The sequence below is a fragment of the Lacerta agilis genome, chromosome 1, assembly GCF_009819535.1.
Source record: "Lacerta agilis isolate rLacAgi1 chromosome 1, rLacAgi1.pri, whole genome shotgun sequence".
Lineage (NCBI taxonomy): Eukaryota > Metazoa > Chordata > Lepidosauria > Squamata > Lacertidae > Lacerta > Lacerta agilis.
The window spans coordinates 44,870,882-44,888,752 of NC_046312.1; the positions used below are offsets into that span (position 1 = coordinate 44,870,882).

Here is a 17,871-nt window from a genome sequence, read left to right on the forward strand (position 1 = left end):
ATCTTGCCATTCCGCAAATGGAAGGCACTCTCTCTCTCTCTCTCTCTCTCTCTCTCTCTCTCTCTCTTCTGTTGAATGTTCCGCATGCATCTGGGGGAAAGCATTCAGCTGTTGCCTGCGAAAGACCAGGGAATGCTGGGCTATGCTGATGTAACAGGCTCTCTGCAATTTTCATTCAGATGTGGTTGGCTGCAAGCTGGCAGCCAGCCTCAGCTACGCCTCCAACTCAGATGAGGTAATCCCAGTTCCCTTTTTTGGCTACTCCAAGCAGGATCTCCGCTTTCCCAGCTTTCAGGTCAGCTTACTCCCCTCCCTGAAATTCACCGGACGCAGAAAGACCACCCTCTTTCCTTATCCCCCCCTCTTCCCTTCCCTATCTCTTGATTGCACATCCCACTATGTTTTTTTGGGAACGGGAGGGAGGAGCGATCACAGGAAGAAATATACCGCAATGGATTCATACTTTACTCTGGCCTCCAGGTCCAATCTGAACGGGATTTGCGAGTCTCCGGCAAGGGTGCACAGTCCCGCTACACCCCCGCAGCCCTAACTAGCGACGGGATAGGAGAAAGTCCACAACATCCTCCCTCCCCTGCGAGAAGTCTCATCTGCTGTGGCCGTGGCCGACCTCGTTCGCCAGCTCCTGGTTGTCGAATCGTCTCCCTTCGGAGATGCATCATCTTCGGAGAAGATGGAGTGGAACTCTTCGGCTCTTTCCAGCCACCAAGGGATGTTTTTGTTGAGGCGAGCTGGCGCAGAAATCAGGGGTCTGAGTCTCCAGTGCAAAGTGCTGAGAAGAGCAAAGTCTTTGCGCTCAGGATTTTCCGGGTCACTGCTGTCCTCTCGTCAGCATCTGGAGAGCTCTTGGCACGCGATTCTCGTCAACGGGTCTCCAGAGTGTGGCTCCGCGGGATGGACGGCGCGAGGGACTTCAGCACTCTGGACAGCTCCTCCGCCGAACCGCTCCAGAGGCTGAACTAAATGCTTTTGTTCACGTCCAGCTTTCCTTTAAGAAAACTCATCCCCCTACTGAGTATGGGTCGTCCCCCCCAGAGCCTCAAAGAGTTATCCAAGCCTTTTCTTGCTTTTTTCAAAGAAATCTTATGAGATGGCTTGTTTGCTACACATCCCTTGAAGAGCCAAGGTGTTAAGACGTAAACCTCAGGACCCTGGAGAGCTCCCGCAGGTGCCGAAACTTTGAGAAGAGACCCCCAGGAAGCAGTGTTGTGTTGTTGCTTTCTCCTCAGCTGAATTTAAAGGCTCTCTGTGTTGCATAGATGAGTTCTTATTTTGTGTGCAATGCCTGTCAGAGAGCTGTTCTAGTCTAGAAACCTGGTGCTAAGCTTCACTTTAAGGTGTTCTATTATTAATTTTTTACTCTTTACTACAGCACCTCCCCGCTCCCAATGTCACTCCACACTTTGAACTTCATTATAAATCTTTATACTTTGGCTGAAAGTCTGCTCCGGATTCTTCCACCCAGCCAGCCTTTAATCCTCTCCGTCTCCCTTCTGTGGCCCCCCCATTCCGAGAGATTTAGGACAAGGGTTCATCCATAACGCAAACAATCCAGCTCTTTGGTGCTGTTTGGGATTTGCAGTTAGGAGAGAGGCAGGACGGGGTCTGGCTTGAGCATGCTATACAAACGCTGCCACATCAGTCAGCTGCAGTATTAAAAGAGGAAAGCAAGCAAAAGACTGAATGTTCTGTTTGGAGGTGAAAGGGGAGCATCTTCACCAAAAAAAAAATTGGCATCAAAAGGCGGGGGGAAGCCCTTCTTGGACATCCCCATCACAACTGACTATTCTTCACACAAGCATTTCTTCCCTGTGCAGCTAAGAGTGAAAGAAAGAAAGACCCCCATCCTTTTGGGCATTGCCACATCTGGCGGGGATTTAAAGGCTTAAATCCAGCCTTCGCTGCAATCCACAATGGCAAATGAACCAGTGATTTTGAATGTTTATGACATGGTGAGTAAGAAACAATCTGATGCCTCTGTTGGGGCGGTGGTGGTTGGGTGGGGGGCGGGCGGTGAGGAAGACGATTCCAGGATGTTGATTGGACAAGAGATTCTATTATGATGAGCCAAGCAGCACAACTCACAGCAGTGGCCGGGCTAGATTTTCACAGCCATTGGTGTAAACAGGGATCCTGGTGCTGACACTGGCTTCTTTGCTTTTTCACAGCCTGTAAGAGCAAGCTCAAGGTAAAAAAGATGACAGGAATTTTTTTGGGGGGATATTAACTTGGAAAGGCTTTTCTTCCCTCCTCTTTAATTTTCAAAAGCCCAACTGGGGATGTGGGGGGGGGGGGGAAGGCAGCAGGAGAGATGTGACAGAATAGCCTGTTTTCATAGCTAGATGCCCTTGACATTCAAGGCGATTAAACACTCTATAGAGGAATGGGGAGAGAGATTTAATATGTCAGACCTTCTTGAAACCTGATCATGTGTGGGAAAAATACAACAGAGGTCCATGAAGTTTACTCCCATGTAAATGTGCAGAGGATTGCAGCCTTCATGTTCCCATTCCACATTAGGACCTCAGGGGCATGAGTGAAGTTGGTGGGGATACCTTGATCGAATGGTAGCTGGATATATTTGAAGATGAATATTGTCACTAGAGGAATACACTATTTTAAGTAGCAAAGCCTCTATCACTGGGTCCTCAAGGTTCATCTCCTTGTCTCATAACACTAGAACTCATATAGATGAAATGAAGCCGAATGTTGGATGATTCAGGACAGATAAAAGAAAATTTCTCTTCACACAGTATGTGGTTAAACTATGGAACTCACTCCCCCAAGAGGCACTGATGGCCTTTAGATGACTAAAAGAGGATTAGACAAATTCATGGAAGGGAAGGGTATACTAGCCATGATGGCTAGGCTCTGCCTCCATGGTCAGAGCCAGTAATGCTTCTGAATACCAGTTGCCAGAAATTGCAGGAGAGGAGAAGGCTCTTGTGCTCAGGTCCTGCTTGCAGGTTTCCCACAGGCATCTAGTTGGCCACTGTGAGAACAGGATGCTGGACTACATTGGCCATTGGCCTGATTCAGCAGGTTCTTTGTAGGTTTATAATAAAGCACTTTCTCAGGCGGTGATGCCTATGAAAAACACTCTCTTCAGATTTTACCCAGTTGGGGATTTTGAAACTCCTTTTGCTGTTAACTTTGATCTTTTGTTGTTTTTCTGTGCAGTCCTCTCCTGGTGATAATGGAAATAATTTTGATTAACCCCTATTTTTTAAATGAGATATCAAGGAATAGGGCAGTGTTTTTCAACCACTGTTCCGCGGCACACATGTTGCCTGGTGTGCCATGGGAAAAATTGAAAAATTACTTTATATATAGTCAATATAGGCACAGAGTTAAATTTTTTAACATTTTTCTAATGTTAGAAGGTGTGCCTCGTGATTTTTTTCATGAAACAAGTGTGCCTTTGCCCAAAAAAGGTTGAAAAACACTGGAATAGGGGGTATTTAATGTACAGTTTCTCATGGACTCTCAAGGATGACTTAATATAAGAACAGGCTTGGCTGTGGTATATAGCCTGTACCTCTTTGAGTGATGTTTTCCACTGCATTTTCTAATCCAATACTCAAAATTTGTCAAATGTCACAAAACATCACCCAATTTTATTGTCGAATTAGGCCCAGCAGCTGGCTTTTTTTTTTTGTAAATGCTCATTTTCACCTCTGAAAAAATTATGAAGGATCTGCTACACTAATGAAAGCTGAATTGTAGCAACAAGTCACAAAGCCCTCACTAAAGAATGATGATAAAAGGTTTTTCAGGAATTCCAATCAGAGCAGGCATGTCCAAAGTCCGTTTGGGGGGCCTAATCCAGCCCGCCGGTCGGTTTAATCCAGTCCCTGTGGCAGTTTATTTCCTGGGGTAAAATCCTAAAAAATGCTCAACCTCAATCCTATAAAAGGGATAACATCTTGGGTTGTCCCTTTGGTCGGCCCTCACGGCTCTTCACTTCATCAAATCAGGCCCTCTTTGAAAAAAGTTTGGACACCACTGAATTAGAGTGATTATAATGTGGACAATTGGTTAGTATTTGATATTAAATAGTTTTCTATTCTGGACTTTAATAATAATTCCCAACAGAATATTAAAACATGATAAAACATCAAACATTAAAAACTTCCCTAAACAGGGCTGCCTTCAGGTGTCTTCTAAAAGTCAGATTGTTTATTTCTTTGACATCTGATGGGAGGGCATTCCACAGGGCGGGTGCCACTACTGAGAAGGCCCTCTGCCTGGTTCCCTGTAACCTTACTTCTCGCAATGAGGGAACTGCCAGAAGGCCCTTGGAGCTGGACCTCAGTGTCCGGGCTGAATGATGGGGATGGAGACGCTCCTTCAGGTATACTGGGCCAAGGCTGTTTAGGGCTTTAAAGTAAGGTTACCAGATTTTTTTCAATGAATCCAGGGACACTTTTCAACTTCAATGGGTTTTGTATGGGGACTGATTTGTAAATCCGGGGACTGTCCCTGGGAAACGGAGACATCAGGTAACCTTACTTTAAACCAACACTTTGAACTGTGCTCAGAAGTGTACTGAGAGCCAATGTAGGTCTTTCAGGACCATTGTTATGTGGTCTCGGCAGCCACTTTAGTTTGGTTACCATTTCAAAATTTTGATAATTTGCATTTTACAGGTTCTGGTATTTATTTATAATTTACTTACACACACACACACCCTTTAGCCAATAAACCTCTTAGAACAACTTACAAAAATCACCTCTATGGTGATCCTTTCCCTCAGGGTCACAGTATGAGAACACATGACACACAAGGAAAAAGAAAGGAAGAAGTGACAAGCAAGCTCAAGAACAGGTTCTTAAAGTTACAACCTATGCCAGTGGCAGTTCTGGATGCCTTAACCTTTATAAAGAGCAGTCTCTCCCTGGAAGCTCTCTTCCGCCAGATCTGTTATGTTGCTATAACTGTATCCACAAAGCCATCTGTAAGGCAGTGTTTTGTTTTGAAATTGTTCCAGACATTTAAAGGCTCACCATGTGTTGGGTTTATAAATGGTGTGTGTGTGTGTGTGTGTGTGTGTGTGTGTGTGTGTATGTATGTTTATCTATCTATCTATTATCTATCTATCTATCTATCTATCATCTATCTATCTATCTATCTAGTGATATTTGGGCTGACACACTTTGAAGTGCCCACCAGCTGGGCACTGAACTCTCTTTAAAAAAACATCATTGCAAATATAAGTAAACATATATAAAGAAAGCAGTCTTGTTTACTCACCTCTTCTTTTTGTTGGCCATAACCAGAATCAGATAAAAATTCAGTGCCATTTTAATCCATTGTTATTTTCAGGACATACTTAGGGGCTCCTACCAGACTAACTTGGCCGGAAGAGCAGTGTGTGTCATGTCAATATCTGTCTGTTTCAATGCTCCCATTGTTTTAAATGTTAGCTTCTCAAGTCATGTTGTTTCCCTTCGCTTCCCTTTGCATTGTTTGTGCCCTTCCAGTTGGAAACTGCACCCAGAAAGTGTGATTTATTTTCAAGGATTAAGTCAAGCCCCATCTCCCATTTTAAGCCAAAGAAACACATTAGGAGCTTCTCGTGTCGATTTTTTAGGAGGTACTTGAAAAATTACTGCAACGAATGCTCTTAAAATATACTTATTTGCAATATTGGTCATTAACTGTAATAAAGAAATTGAATTATAATTCTTTGCGACATGAAATACAAAGCTTATGCTTGTCTAGTGAGAAATAAACACCTGTGTACTCAATTAAGTTTTCTCCCTATTAACTGTGTTTAAAACTGTAGCTTTAGGAAGCTCCTGGGGAGATCAGCTGAGGAGCTGTTGGATCCCACTGATCCCCTCCACAGCAGGAGAGGGAGGTTTATGTACAGAGAAGAGAGGTCTGTTGCTGGGAGTCTCCTGGTGGACAACTTCACTGCCATCACTGTTCCATGGGCAATGGTGGCAGCCAAAACAGGGTGTATCAGATGAGGCCATGGATCTGCAGGTTCCTAAGCCTCCTTATTTCCACCACACTCCCCCAAACTGGTCACAAAACTACACCAGTCTTGGAGCTGGCTTAGATTATTTATTACATTGTATCCAATGTTAGTCCTGCTCAAAGTAGACCCATTGAAACTAATAGGCATGGCTGGCTTACATTTGCTAATTTCAGTGGTTATTTGGATACAGCCTAAAGTGATCAATGGGAGGGTTTGGGGCTTTTTAAACTTGACCACAGCAGAAAAAGAAGAAGAAGCTACTTTCCTTACCCCGCACCTCATGGGCATGCACTGAAAGCTTAATGAGTGGCTGTTTCTCTGCCATCATTACCATTTTAGGATTGATCTGCCCAAATGCAGTCCCTAAACAACTTGGGACCAAGTTACCTAAGGGACTGGCTCACTCCACATATCCTTTCCTTGCAACTGCAATCCTCATGTGGGACACTGCTGAGAGGTCACTTAGTTTGTACTATAAACTGAACTTTTAGTGTTGAAGCTCCAGCCCTCTACAATCAGTTACCAGCTGGAATTAGACTGGGGCCTAGTATCTTGACGTTTTAGTAGCCACTGAAGATATTTTTGTTTTAGAAGGCCTTTCCTAAAGTGTGACTCAGTCATTTTATGGCATATGAATTGCACAATTGTAATAATTGGTTCGCCCCTTTTAATAATCTGTATCTTTTATATTTTATCTCTTTTTGTCTTATTGTACACCACTTTAGTAGCTTTGGTGTGGAGCAGTAAAATAAGTAAATAAATCCTATTTATGTGAGTCCCATTAAGTTCAGTGGGGCTTATTCCCACGTATGTGGGTATAGGATTGCATCCCTAATGTTTAATATAGTAAGAGCAGAATGTTGTGGCTTGCTCTGAATTTTGCTTGCTATTCCTTCCTTAGATTTCCAACCCCTTAAAAAAAATATCTGTTTAAATCAACAGTTAATTGTTCTGGAATTAATAGTATGCTTTCCAGATGCATTCATTTTACTACTATATTAATTGCTTATTTGTTTTTTGTTTTTGTTTTTACAAAAGAAATGGTTCCCTCATGTGTGAGACAAGTAGCAATAGTAGTAAATGCTGAAGCCTACTTATGTGTTTTGCCTCCAGATTGTTACAGCTCAAATACCAAGGTAACACTGCCCCTTCAACTACAGAGTTCCTCAGGGCACCATTTTGTCCTGAATGTTATTTAACATCTGCAGTATATGAAACCATTGGGAATGGCCAGTAGGGGTACTGAAGCATGGTGTTGTCCATACTCTGATGACATGCGGCTAACATCTGATTCAGGAGAAACTGAGCAAGCCCTGGCTCAGTGCCTTAACACAGTGTTGGACTGAATGCAATAAACTGAGTTTGAATCTGGGAAAATGGAGGTTCTATGGGTAGGTGGCTCCCACGTGGAGAATATACACCAGTTGACAGTATGGATGCTTCCTCTAATGGCCTAGGTACGTAGCTTGGAAATGCCAAGTTTCTGATTCAGATCCAAGTTGGTCCAAGTTGCTTCAGCCCTCTTTCCAGGCAGGATCTGAACTGAATCTTGTATTCAACACATATTCCTATTCGATACACAATGATCATATATCATGGTAGACATATATCTTTGGAATGGGAAAAGCTGTGAAACAACAGTTACAAAACAGTAACTGTTTAGTGTAATATTGACTGTTGGAAGCGGGTTGACATCTAGGGACAGCAATTAACATGAATTTAAAGCTCTGTCTTGCCTGAGAAAGAATATCACTTGACTGTGTAACAGGGGAGCACTTTAGCCACAGGAAAGCATAGCCTAAGGACAAAAGTTCAATTAATGGCCTCTGTGCACATATGAAAAAGCCGCTTCATGAAGCCCTGATGTCTTGTCTATTCAAGGATTCTAACTGTTTATCTTCATTGTGCCGGGCATATACAATAATGAAAAGCCACATCTTTAATGAAATGTTAACAAATGACACCTATAATATTTTTTTTCCTGTCACATCAAGTAAGAACTCACAACCACTCACCTTTCCTTTACTTAAATAAAGTAAAGTAGGAGGAGAACACATTACGTTTCCTGTGCAGACAATAAACCTGTGAAGGTGATTCATTGGATGGCTAATTGAAATTGTGGGGTTAATAATGGCATTTTCGTCTCCAACTGGATCAACCTGAATCCAAAATTCTCTGAAGATTTCTTTTAATGGTTAACCTGTGGCTGCCGAGACAGAAGGCAAATGAAAAGAAAATACCTGGACTCTGAAGGTCTGGTAGCTTCAGTTGCTCCTGCCAGCCCCCCAAAATAATTCATATGCAGCTAGGGAAGTTTGGGTTTAAAAGAAAGAAATAATTCTTAGCAGCAGGTAGTGTATGGAACAGCAATCACTTGTCAGTCAGGGAGCTGTCAGGATTCAGGCCTGCCTAAAATAAAGCCTAATTCACAGACCTAGGTGCCTATCCAGTGTAATATGGATAACAGCTATACAGTGGTACCTCGGGTTAAGTACGCTTCAGGTTAAGTACGCTTCAGGTTAAGAACTTCACTTAAGAACAGAAATCGTGCTCTGGTGGCGCAGCGGCAGCAGGAGGTCCCATTAGCTAAAGTGGTGCTTCAGGTTAAGAACAGTTTCAGGTTAAGAACGGACCTCCGGAACGAATTAAGTACTTAACCCAAGGTACCACTGTAGTAGCAAATAGTGATGGGGCAAATTTGCACTGGGTGGTTGAGGGGAAGAAGATTCAGAATACAAACTCCCCAAAGCCTCTGCCCATTTTTAGCCAGCCCAGACCCCTTTGAATTTGGGTCCACCTCAAAATGTGGTTCCTCACCAGCCAGCCATCCTAGATGCTCTCCAAGCAAAGCAACTTACCGGTATCTTCAGTAAGGAGCAGGAGGTAACCAGTAGTGAAGAGGACTTAGCAGTGGAGAGGATTTTTCCCTCCCTCACTGGAAAGGACACTTCGGAGTGTTGTGTCCAATCAAGGAGAATGGGGTTTGTAGTTATAGAGGTTATAGAACACTGACCTCTTCCAACAAGCCTTTTAAGTAGAGATCTTTCCCTGTCTGCATCTGTACTTGAATGGTTTTTAGGTGTTTTAAGATGTTTTAATATTTGTGTATTTGCTGCCCTGGGCTCCTTTGGAAGAAAGGACAATATATTATTATTATGTGATCGGTCAACTACATATTTGTATTTTAAAATATTTCAGATTTTCAAACTTGACTACTTGCCATGCCTTCTTGCGACTCAAATAATCTCAGTCTAGATTTTTAAAATGTCCTAAGCTTTCAATAAACCCAGATCTAATAGCAGGAATTACCAGTATTTTGAAGAGCTGCACCTCTTCATGACAATGTCAGTCTCTGCTAGCCAGGAATTGTGTCTTTCTTTGGACTTCAAACAAAGTTTTGACAAACCATATATCCTTATAGTAAGTGGTAAAACCAGCTTGGGTTGGTGTTTTATTTAATATGCTACCTTTCAATTAAAACAAAACAAATCTCTTGAGGTGACTTCCAATTAAAATAGACAAAAAACATCATAAAAACACAATCAAATCCAATACTACAGCAGATCAATAAACCAGCAGAAAGCAATGGTAACATTATCATAAAACCGCATAGCAATAAAATACAGAAGTGGCAGTAAAAACCATCAATGATAATTTATGGGCATATTGATTAGTTTTAACCTGGCACCTATTGCTCATCGGGACTGCCAAGTGAATATCCTTGGGGAGAGTGTTCCACAGTAGGGGCATCACTACAGAAAATTCTTGTCCCCAGTCTCTACCCTTTCAACCTCCAATGGAAGGGGAACCTAGGTCAGGGCCTCCAAAGATGATATTCAAATAAGGCAAGTTTATATGGCACCAGGCAGTCATTCCTATAAGCAACTGTTTATAGTGAATATGTTTCATACTGGTATATTGTAGAAGTCATATTGTATCTGTAGTTGTACTTTTTTAAAAAATCTGATACGTGTCTGAGTCACTGTGCTCTGTTTTTCCTCATTTACTTTATGAGAAGCTTTAAAATGTTAACTTTTGGCAAAAGTAGATAAAATTTGCAGACACAGGAGCTATTCTAGAGTGGATTGAAGTAGACTGCCAAATTACAGGCAACTATATCTGGTGTGTGTGTATGACACCTTTAATTTTTAATTTTGAAAAAAAACAACAAAGGAAAAATCTGTGGCTCATTATATTTTCTGCCAGAATTGTACTGAAACTGCAAAATTCATATTAGTTTTGTATTTTTGAGAGGTGGGTGTCTTTTGAGGGGGTTGCCTCTTACTCTTTCTTACCTTAAAACAATTAAGAGGTGTTTGAGTGGTTGTACATTTTTAAAAACATTAGCAGCTTCACTCTAGCTGGCTTAGCTTTCTGGTATCCTCCAATATGAAGGATCAATGGAAAAGTAACACACAGTGATTTTATGACCTACTTTAATTTCTTTTCTTGGCACAACACATGAGTGATTTGCTCATTGATCAGGACTCACTGAACCACCTACAATATAATTAGCACGAGCAAATAACAATGGCCATTGAATTGCACTGATGATGCTCATTTGGGGGTAAACCTGAGTTCTGGAGTGTACCACTTTGAATGGCAGGATAGTGTTCACATGACTGAAAGGAGAGAAAAGCCCTGCACACAGGAAACATAACTGTCAAGGAGACAGAGTCTAGTCCACAGTTTACCTGTGTTTCTAAGCACGCGCGCGCGCACACACACACACACACACACACAGTAAGTCATGTGAGCCCCATCCTGTGGTCCAAAGTAGAAGTTTACCAGATCATCCACTGTGCGGGGAATTTACTCTGTAATCTCCAAGACATTTTGGGTAAGTGTATGCTGGAGGAGGGAGGGAGGCAAGAGAGAATACTAATTGTATGAGAGACTCAGGGATGTCAAATAAAGAGTCATAGAATCATAGAGTTTGAAGGGATCCTCAGGATCATCTAGTCCAACTCCCTGCAGTGCAGGAATACACAACTCTCCCATACAGGGATCAAACCTGCAACCTTGGCATTATCAGCACCATGCTTTAACCAACTGAGCTAGCCAGGTGTGAAGTTAGCCCTCCACAAAGTGAATGTGGGACCTATGACTGTTTAACTAATTTAGGGTTGTAATTTGGGTTCCTAATATGACAATGTGGTTGTTATGCTGCCAGAACCAGGAACGTTAAGTTTTAAATCTGATTCTGAAAAGCACTATTCGTTCCAATGGATTGTATGCTGGCCCAGTCATGCCCTTCCTCAAAAGACCCCATTCAAGCGATACGAGATTTAGTACCTGGCATCTCCAGGTGGGGCTGGAAAGACCCCTGCCGCAAACTGGAGATCCATGGCCGGTCAACTGAGACCATATTGAGCTAGATGGACCAGTGGCCTGACTCTGCATAGGCATCTTCCTATGTTCCTATCTTGAAGTCATCACATGACAAAGAGTCCTTGGTGATGGGTGTTGAGCTGCAACACTAGGGAGCTGAAATGGCTAAAGCTTCAACTGATGCTTGTGTCGCCCTCAAATAGATCAATCCTACCTTTTCTAGGAATTGACAGCCCCACGAGACTGAAAACAAATCTACAATATCTACCTCCAAATAACATTTCCCTCGGGGGTATGTTCAGCTTCTGGCTTTGCACAGCCCGTGCTCTTGACTGCAGTGCCATCAGCCCATCGGTCATGGCATGTGATTGTTATGGACACCCATTAGCCTAGAGGTGGAAGGTTTTCCTCTGGTCATTGCTTGGGGAATAACATTAAGCCGAACTTGTTTCGGCTGCTAAGGGCACAGCAGCCAAAGGGCACCCTAGTCCACTTTAAGACAAATGGGGGTAATGCTAAAACACAAGCATTTGGGAAGTCTCAATCACCGCCCATCTCTAATTACTAGATAAATCACTACTGAGAACAAACTATGACACTATCCCCCTTCCCTCCCCACACATAAAAAGCTGATTAATAAATACAGAAAGGAACTGGAAGATTCTCACTGAAGATGACGCTGCTGTGTCGTTAGTGTGTTTCAAACGTGGGGAGATAGCGAGATATAAATGCTGGATTTAATGAGTTACATTGCGTGGGTGGTTGCATAATACCACCCAGAGCCTCTTCTATCACTGATGGAGAGATTATGCTTAGCAACATCGCCTGGCAACCAATCGCAGCATCATGCGTTGCAGGAATATCACTTCTGCTAAAAAAGAATTAGATATTATGGTCATTTGCAGGGTAGTGTACTGTGAGCCACTTTAGAGTATAGAACCCCCCAGGCTTGCTGTCTCAGTCCATGCGTGCATGAATTGCTTTGCCTGCTTGGGTGGTGACCAGACAAATGCATAGACATGTAGCAATGTACATGGTCATCCTTCAAGAAGCTGCACACTGCTCCTTGATTTGCATTTTCTTTTGTAAGTAAAGAAGCATTTTCTACCTATGTATATAGGTATATATAGTTGTATAGGGTCAAACACTTATGGTATACTGTATATAAAAGCTGAACTCTGTTGCTTACACATATGCAGGACTGGCCCTACTGTTAGGAAGAGTGGGGGGATTGCCTCAGGCAATCAATGTGAGGGGCAGCCCAGCTGCTCCCCCCTGCTAGAGGTCAGACCAGTGTGAATCATGCACCTTGCTCTTCACGTACCAGGACTAGTCTGCTGCCCTCTGGTATGGAGAAAGATACCACCCAAGCCAGCATTAAAGTAAGATTCAACTGAACATCTCATCTTCACCTTGGGCAACCAAATGTTTTAAGTTAGCCCTGTAGAGAGGTAGACATATGTTTGTATCCCCATTGTATGTTTGTATGTAATGATTTGAATGGGGCTTAAATGCACAACAACTGCAAGTTTTATTGGCTGGAACTAATTATCTTGACAGATCCTGAAGTTGAGGCTCCAGTATTTGGCCACCTCATGAGAAGAGAAGATTCCCTAGAAAAGACCCTGATGTTGGGAAAGATGGAGGGCACAAGGAGAAGGGGACGACAGAGGATGAGATGGTTGGACAGTGTTCTCGAAGCGACTAGTATGAGTTTGGTCAAACTGCAGGAGGCAGTGAAAGATAGGCGTGCTCTGGTCCATGGGGTCACAAAGAGTCGGACACGACTGAACGACTGAACAACAACAAAAATTATCTTGACCCATCCCCATCTAGGTTCAGGCCTGGCTATGGGACTAAATCAGCCTTGGTCGCCCTGATAATGACCTTTATCAGCAGAAGGAGAGGGTGTGGGCAACCCTGTTAGTCTTTCTTGATCTCTCGGTGACTTTTGATACCATTGACCATGATCTCCTCCTGGTGAGATTGGTATTGGAAGCAGTTCTTTATATATTTTTTATTTTTATTTTTACTGTAGTTCCAATCCTATCTCCAGGGTCAGTTGCAGAGAAGAGCATTGGGTGGTTTTATTTTGGCTTCCTGAGAGTTGTGCTGTCAGGAGCACAGGGTACCATCTTGCTTCCAGTGCTGTTTAACATCATTAGGTGATTTGAGGTGAGGCGTCATCAGTGTGCTGATGGCAGCTAAATCTATTTCTCTGTGACATCCAAATCATGAGAGGCTGTGCAAGCCCTGGACTGGTGCCTGGACTCAGTGGTGGCTGGATGAGAGCCAAGAAAGTGTCTCTGAATCCTGGCAAGACAGAGGCTCTCTGAGTAGGTGGTTTCTGAGTCCATATAATTGGCAATTGCCTGAAGGAGCAGGTTCAATGTATAGGTTCATAGTATAGGGGTGCTTTGGGAGCCACCTCTTTTGTTAAAAATCCAAGTGACCTCAAAAGCTAGGAGTGAGTTTGTGGTGTTTCCGGTATGAACACTACATGAGTTTTATAAGCTTTGGAATAAAATCCGAAATGTACACTGATTTACTATATGTTCCCTTCGTATTTTTTTCTTTTTATTCTAAGCTAGTCAGCCAAAAAAAGCCCTCAGTGGACTAATGACCAATAACTAAAATTACACACAAAATTACAAATAACTGGGGCATGGAGAATCACAACAGCAATATTAGCAATTTAACAAAATGCTTTCCTGAATGCATACTATACTTATTTCAGATTTCCCAAATTTAAAGAAATGTTCAAAAAAGAAAGCTAGTGGATGGCATCTAAGTCTAGACAGTGATTACACTCATTTCCCAGGCCATTTTTCTGCTGTTATCTGAGCAAAATCACTATGTGATGTGCAGAAACTGAGATAAAATAACATCTCACAAATAGGATCAGCACCCACAAATTACTATATTTCTTCTTCTTGGGGACTTTTGGAAAAAGTGCAGCAATTCTGGACCTCCCGCAAATATCAGAACAATTTCTGTGGGTGCTTCTCCTGCAAATGTAGTGATAGCCACCAACCTAGAGGGCTTTAAAAGAGGATTAGACAAATTCATAGAGGATGAAACTATTGGTGGCTACTAGCCATAAGGGCATTGTTCCACCTCCACCACCAGAGGCACTTTGCTTTTGCATACCTGTTGCTGAAAATCACAAAAGGAGAGAGTGCTCTCATGCTCAGGTCATCTTTCCATGCTCATTGCCAGCTTTCTATAGGCATCTGGCTGTCGTCGTCATCATCACCCTCATAGCAGCGGTTGGCCACTGTGAGAACAAGATGCTGGACTAGATAGGTGTTTGGTCCAATTTAGCAGGGCACTTCTTATGTTCTAAACACTTTGCTTCTCCAAAGACAAGCACCTCAAAAGAGGGAATGCTTTATATTGTTGTTGTTTAGTCGTTTAGTCGTGTCCGACTCTTCGTGACCCCATGGACCAGAGCACGCCAGGCCCTCTTGTCTTCCACTGCCTACCACAGTTTGGTCAGATTCATGTTGGTAGTTTCAGGAACACTGTCCAACCATCTCATCCTCTGTCATCCCCTTCTCCTTGTACCCTCAATCTTTCCCAACCTCAGGGAGTCTTCTCTTCTCATGAGGTGGCCAAAGTATTGGAGCCTCAGCTTCAGGATCTGTTCTTATAGTGAGCACTCAGGGCTGATTTCCTTCAGAATGGATAGGTTTGATCTTCTTGCAGTCCATAATTCAAAAGCATCAATTCTTCGGCGATCAGCCTTCTTTACCCCCTGTGTCTCTGGTGAAAGTAGAAGGCTTGTTAGTCTGTGGAAAACAAATGGCCTTTGATATTGTTTCTTCCAAGTCTGCAGGTAAATAAAGCACATACCGGTATTCTGTCCTTTACAGGTAGCTCATAGACTCGTAGAATAGTAGAGTTGAAAGGAACCCTGAGGGTCATCTAATCCAGCCCTCTGCGATGCAGGAATCTCAACTAAAGCACCAATAACAGGTGGCCTTCCAACCTGTGGTTAAAAATATCCAAAGAAGTCTTCTGTAGTAATTTGGATTTCCCAGTAGGAAACCACTGCTGTTGGTTGCAAGCTACTTTCCAGGTGCTTAAACATAAACATGCAGGTGCTCAGTTTATGAATCTTGCTTCAGAAATGAGACTTGTGGAGGAAAAGATGGGTGAGGACTGGAGCAGTAAATAACAAGGAATGGAGCAATCTGTTAATGCACCCACAACTGTAGCCATTTCCTCTCTAGCATTTTTTGCTGTACTCCTGCTAAGATAGACAGACCACATGTCTGACCTAACAAGAAGGTTATTATATTAATAACAATAATATACAAGAAGGATGTATATTAATTCCAACCACGATATATTCCATTGCAAGGTTTTGCACTATTGCCCAATTAGACATAGTGTGCAGAAAGGCATTTGCTTGCATTTGTTCCTTGCCTGTTGGAGAAAAATCCAAATCCTCTCCTGGATTTGCTTTTTCAATTCACTTGGAGGAGGAGGATTATTATTTTTACCACCCACACAGTCATCAGGCCCAGTCCTTCCTTCCACCCTGCTACCACCTGTCAAGGTTATAATATCTTTGGTGTTTTTCAGTAGCTAAAAACCAATGTACTATTGATGGCTCAGTTCCTTTCCAAGTTTATCCCATCTTCTATGCACACCACAATATGTCAGTGTGTTTCCAGAGAGTATCAGAAGGGGGTTATGTTATCCAGTACGTGTGTACCTAGTTGCATAATATTTTGAAGGTGTAAGCCTATTTGAGCCCGTGGAATGGGTAGATTTTAAATTAACAACAAACTGATATTATCTTTGCTCACCAGCAAGGAGCTCTTTGAATGACAGTCCTTTTAATCCATCTAATTACAGAATCTCGGAAGGCAGGTAAGCAGACGCCAATCAGTGCAATCAAAGTTTCATTATACAAACTATAAATTATTTCTTCACAGGGCATTTATATATCACGTTGGTTGGTTAACACGCTCAACATACATTACCTTTGTAGACTTTACAACAGCCTTGTAAGGTAGGCCCGGCAGGCAGAACCAAAATCTTGGCTGCTCTATGAGCAGCCCAGTCTGCACAAAACAACAAATTGGCCTCAGCCAGAGGCAGATTGCAGCTGGCTGGAATGGAGGCATGAGACAGGCAGAAGCAGGTGGAACAGAGGGAGGAAGGAGGAGAGAAGAGAAAAGAGAAGAGAAGAGAAGAGAAGAGAAGAGAAGAGAAGAGTGAAGAGGACAATAAAAAGGACAATAAAGTTTCTCTCAGCAACAAGCTGCCCAGCCGCAAACTAAGGGGAGATGATTTCTTTACACTGCACTTAGGTATCATATGCCATTTCACCACCTGCAAAAACAAAACATCTAAATTAGGCAGTTGAAATGAAGAATGCTTACTAGCATCCACACCACACAATCATTTCAAAGTGTGCAGCTCCCCCTAAAAGGATCCTGGGAACTGAAGTTTCCCGAGGGTGCTGGGAATTGTAGATTGGTGAGAGGTAAGCTACAGTTCCCAGGATTCTTTGAGGGTAGCCATGTGCTTTAAATGTATGGTGTGGAAGAGACTTTGGGAGTGGACTGTGAGCTCTGTTCAGTTGTCTTAGGGAAACAAATTCAGAATGTGCTTTCGTTCTGACCAGATGACTTTAGAACCTAGCTCTGGCTGGGGGCTGTTGAGGTTGTGGTGGAGTGGGCAAACCACAGTCAACCTGACAAGCCAGAAATCTGCCTGCTACCTTCAGGCAGGGAAAGGCCCAACCTCAGAGAAAGGCCATGTTTAATGACATCACTTGAAAGCTCTGTCCTGCGTGAAACCCTTGCCGAAGACCCGCAGACATTGTGCCTTGCCCTTCGCTTTCTGTTGGGAGCTGCTGGGCTATAGAACAGAAAAAGTGAGTTTGCCCCCACCCTAAAAAACAACACCACCCCATTTAGAAAACTGCAGGTTAGATGCAAAGAGTTCTCTGCAATCACACTTCCCTTGTCACAAAGGCGGCGGCGGCAGCTCTGCGCCTCGGGGAATCGCTCTCTGCGGCGGCTAAATACTTGACTGAGACAAAGGCCGAGAACAGGTGCGTGGGCCAGTTCCTAGAAAAGCCGGTCCCCTGCGAATAAAAGGGAACCTCTGTTCGAGGGAGCTGGAACAAAGGGGAATCAAGCATAAAGCCTTGAGGCCAGGGGCACAGCTGCCTCTCCCGCCGTCCCCTTCCTCGCCCCCGAGGGCGGTTGGAGGGCTTTGGAGGGGACAGGCTGAGTGGCAGCTCCTAATTGCCTTCGGAAGGGGATTTTAACAGACAGGTCCTTTCTCTACAAAGCTCAGTGAGGTGGGGGTGGGGTGGGGTGGGGGAGGTGAGGTGAGGGATGAAGGCTGGCCAGAGGGGATCCACAGTAGCCCATAAGATACCTATTTACCTGGCCTTGACACAAAAGCTCTGCTGTAAAAGGATGAAAGTTTATGGCCTTCCCTCCCTCCTTTTCCTCCCCACTGCTCTTTCCCTTCAACCCCATATTGCCTACAACAGTAATGTCTCACAC

The 17,871-nt window shown here is 43.3% G+C and overlaps 1 protein-coding gene across 1 annotated transcript in view; it reads left to right on the forward strand.

Annotated features, from left to right (window-relative positions):
• The first annotated feature begins 622 nt into the window (after positions 1 to 622).
• Positions 623 to 17,871, forward strand: part of LOC117045555 (deubiquitinase DESI2-like) — a 45,143-nt gene continuing 27,894 nt past the window's right edge. Inside the window, exon 1 of the mRNA XM_033146718.1 lies at positions 623 to 1,970. Within this exon, the coding sequence (XP_033002609.1) occupies positions 1,932 to 1,970 (39 nt within the window). The 5' untranslated portion in view covers positions 623 to 1,931. The remainder of the gene's footprint in view (positions 1,971 to 17,871) is intronic.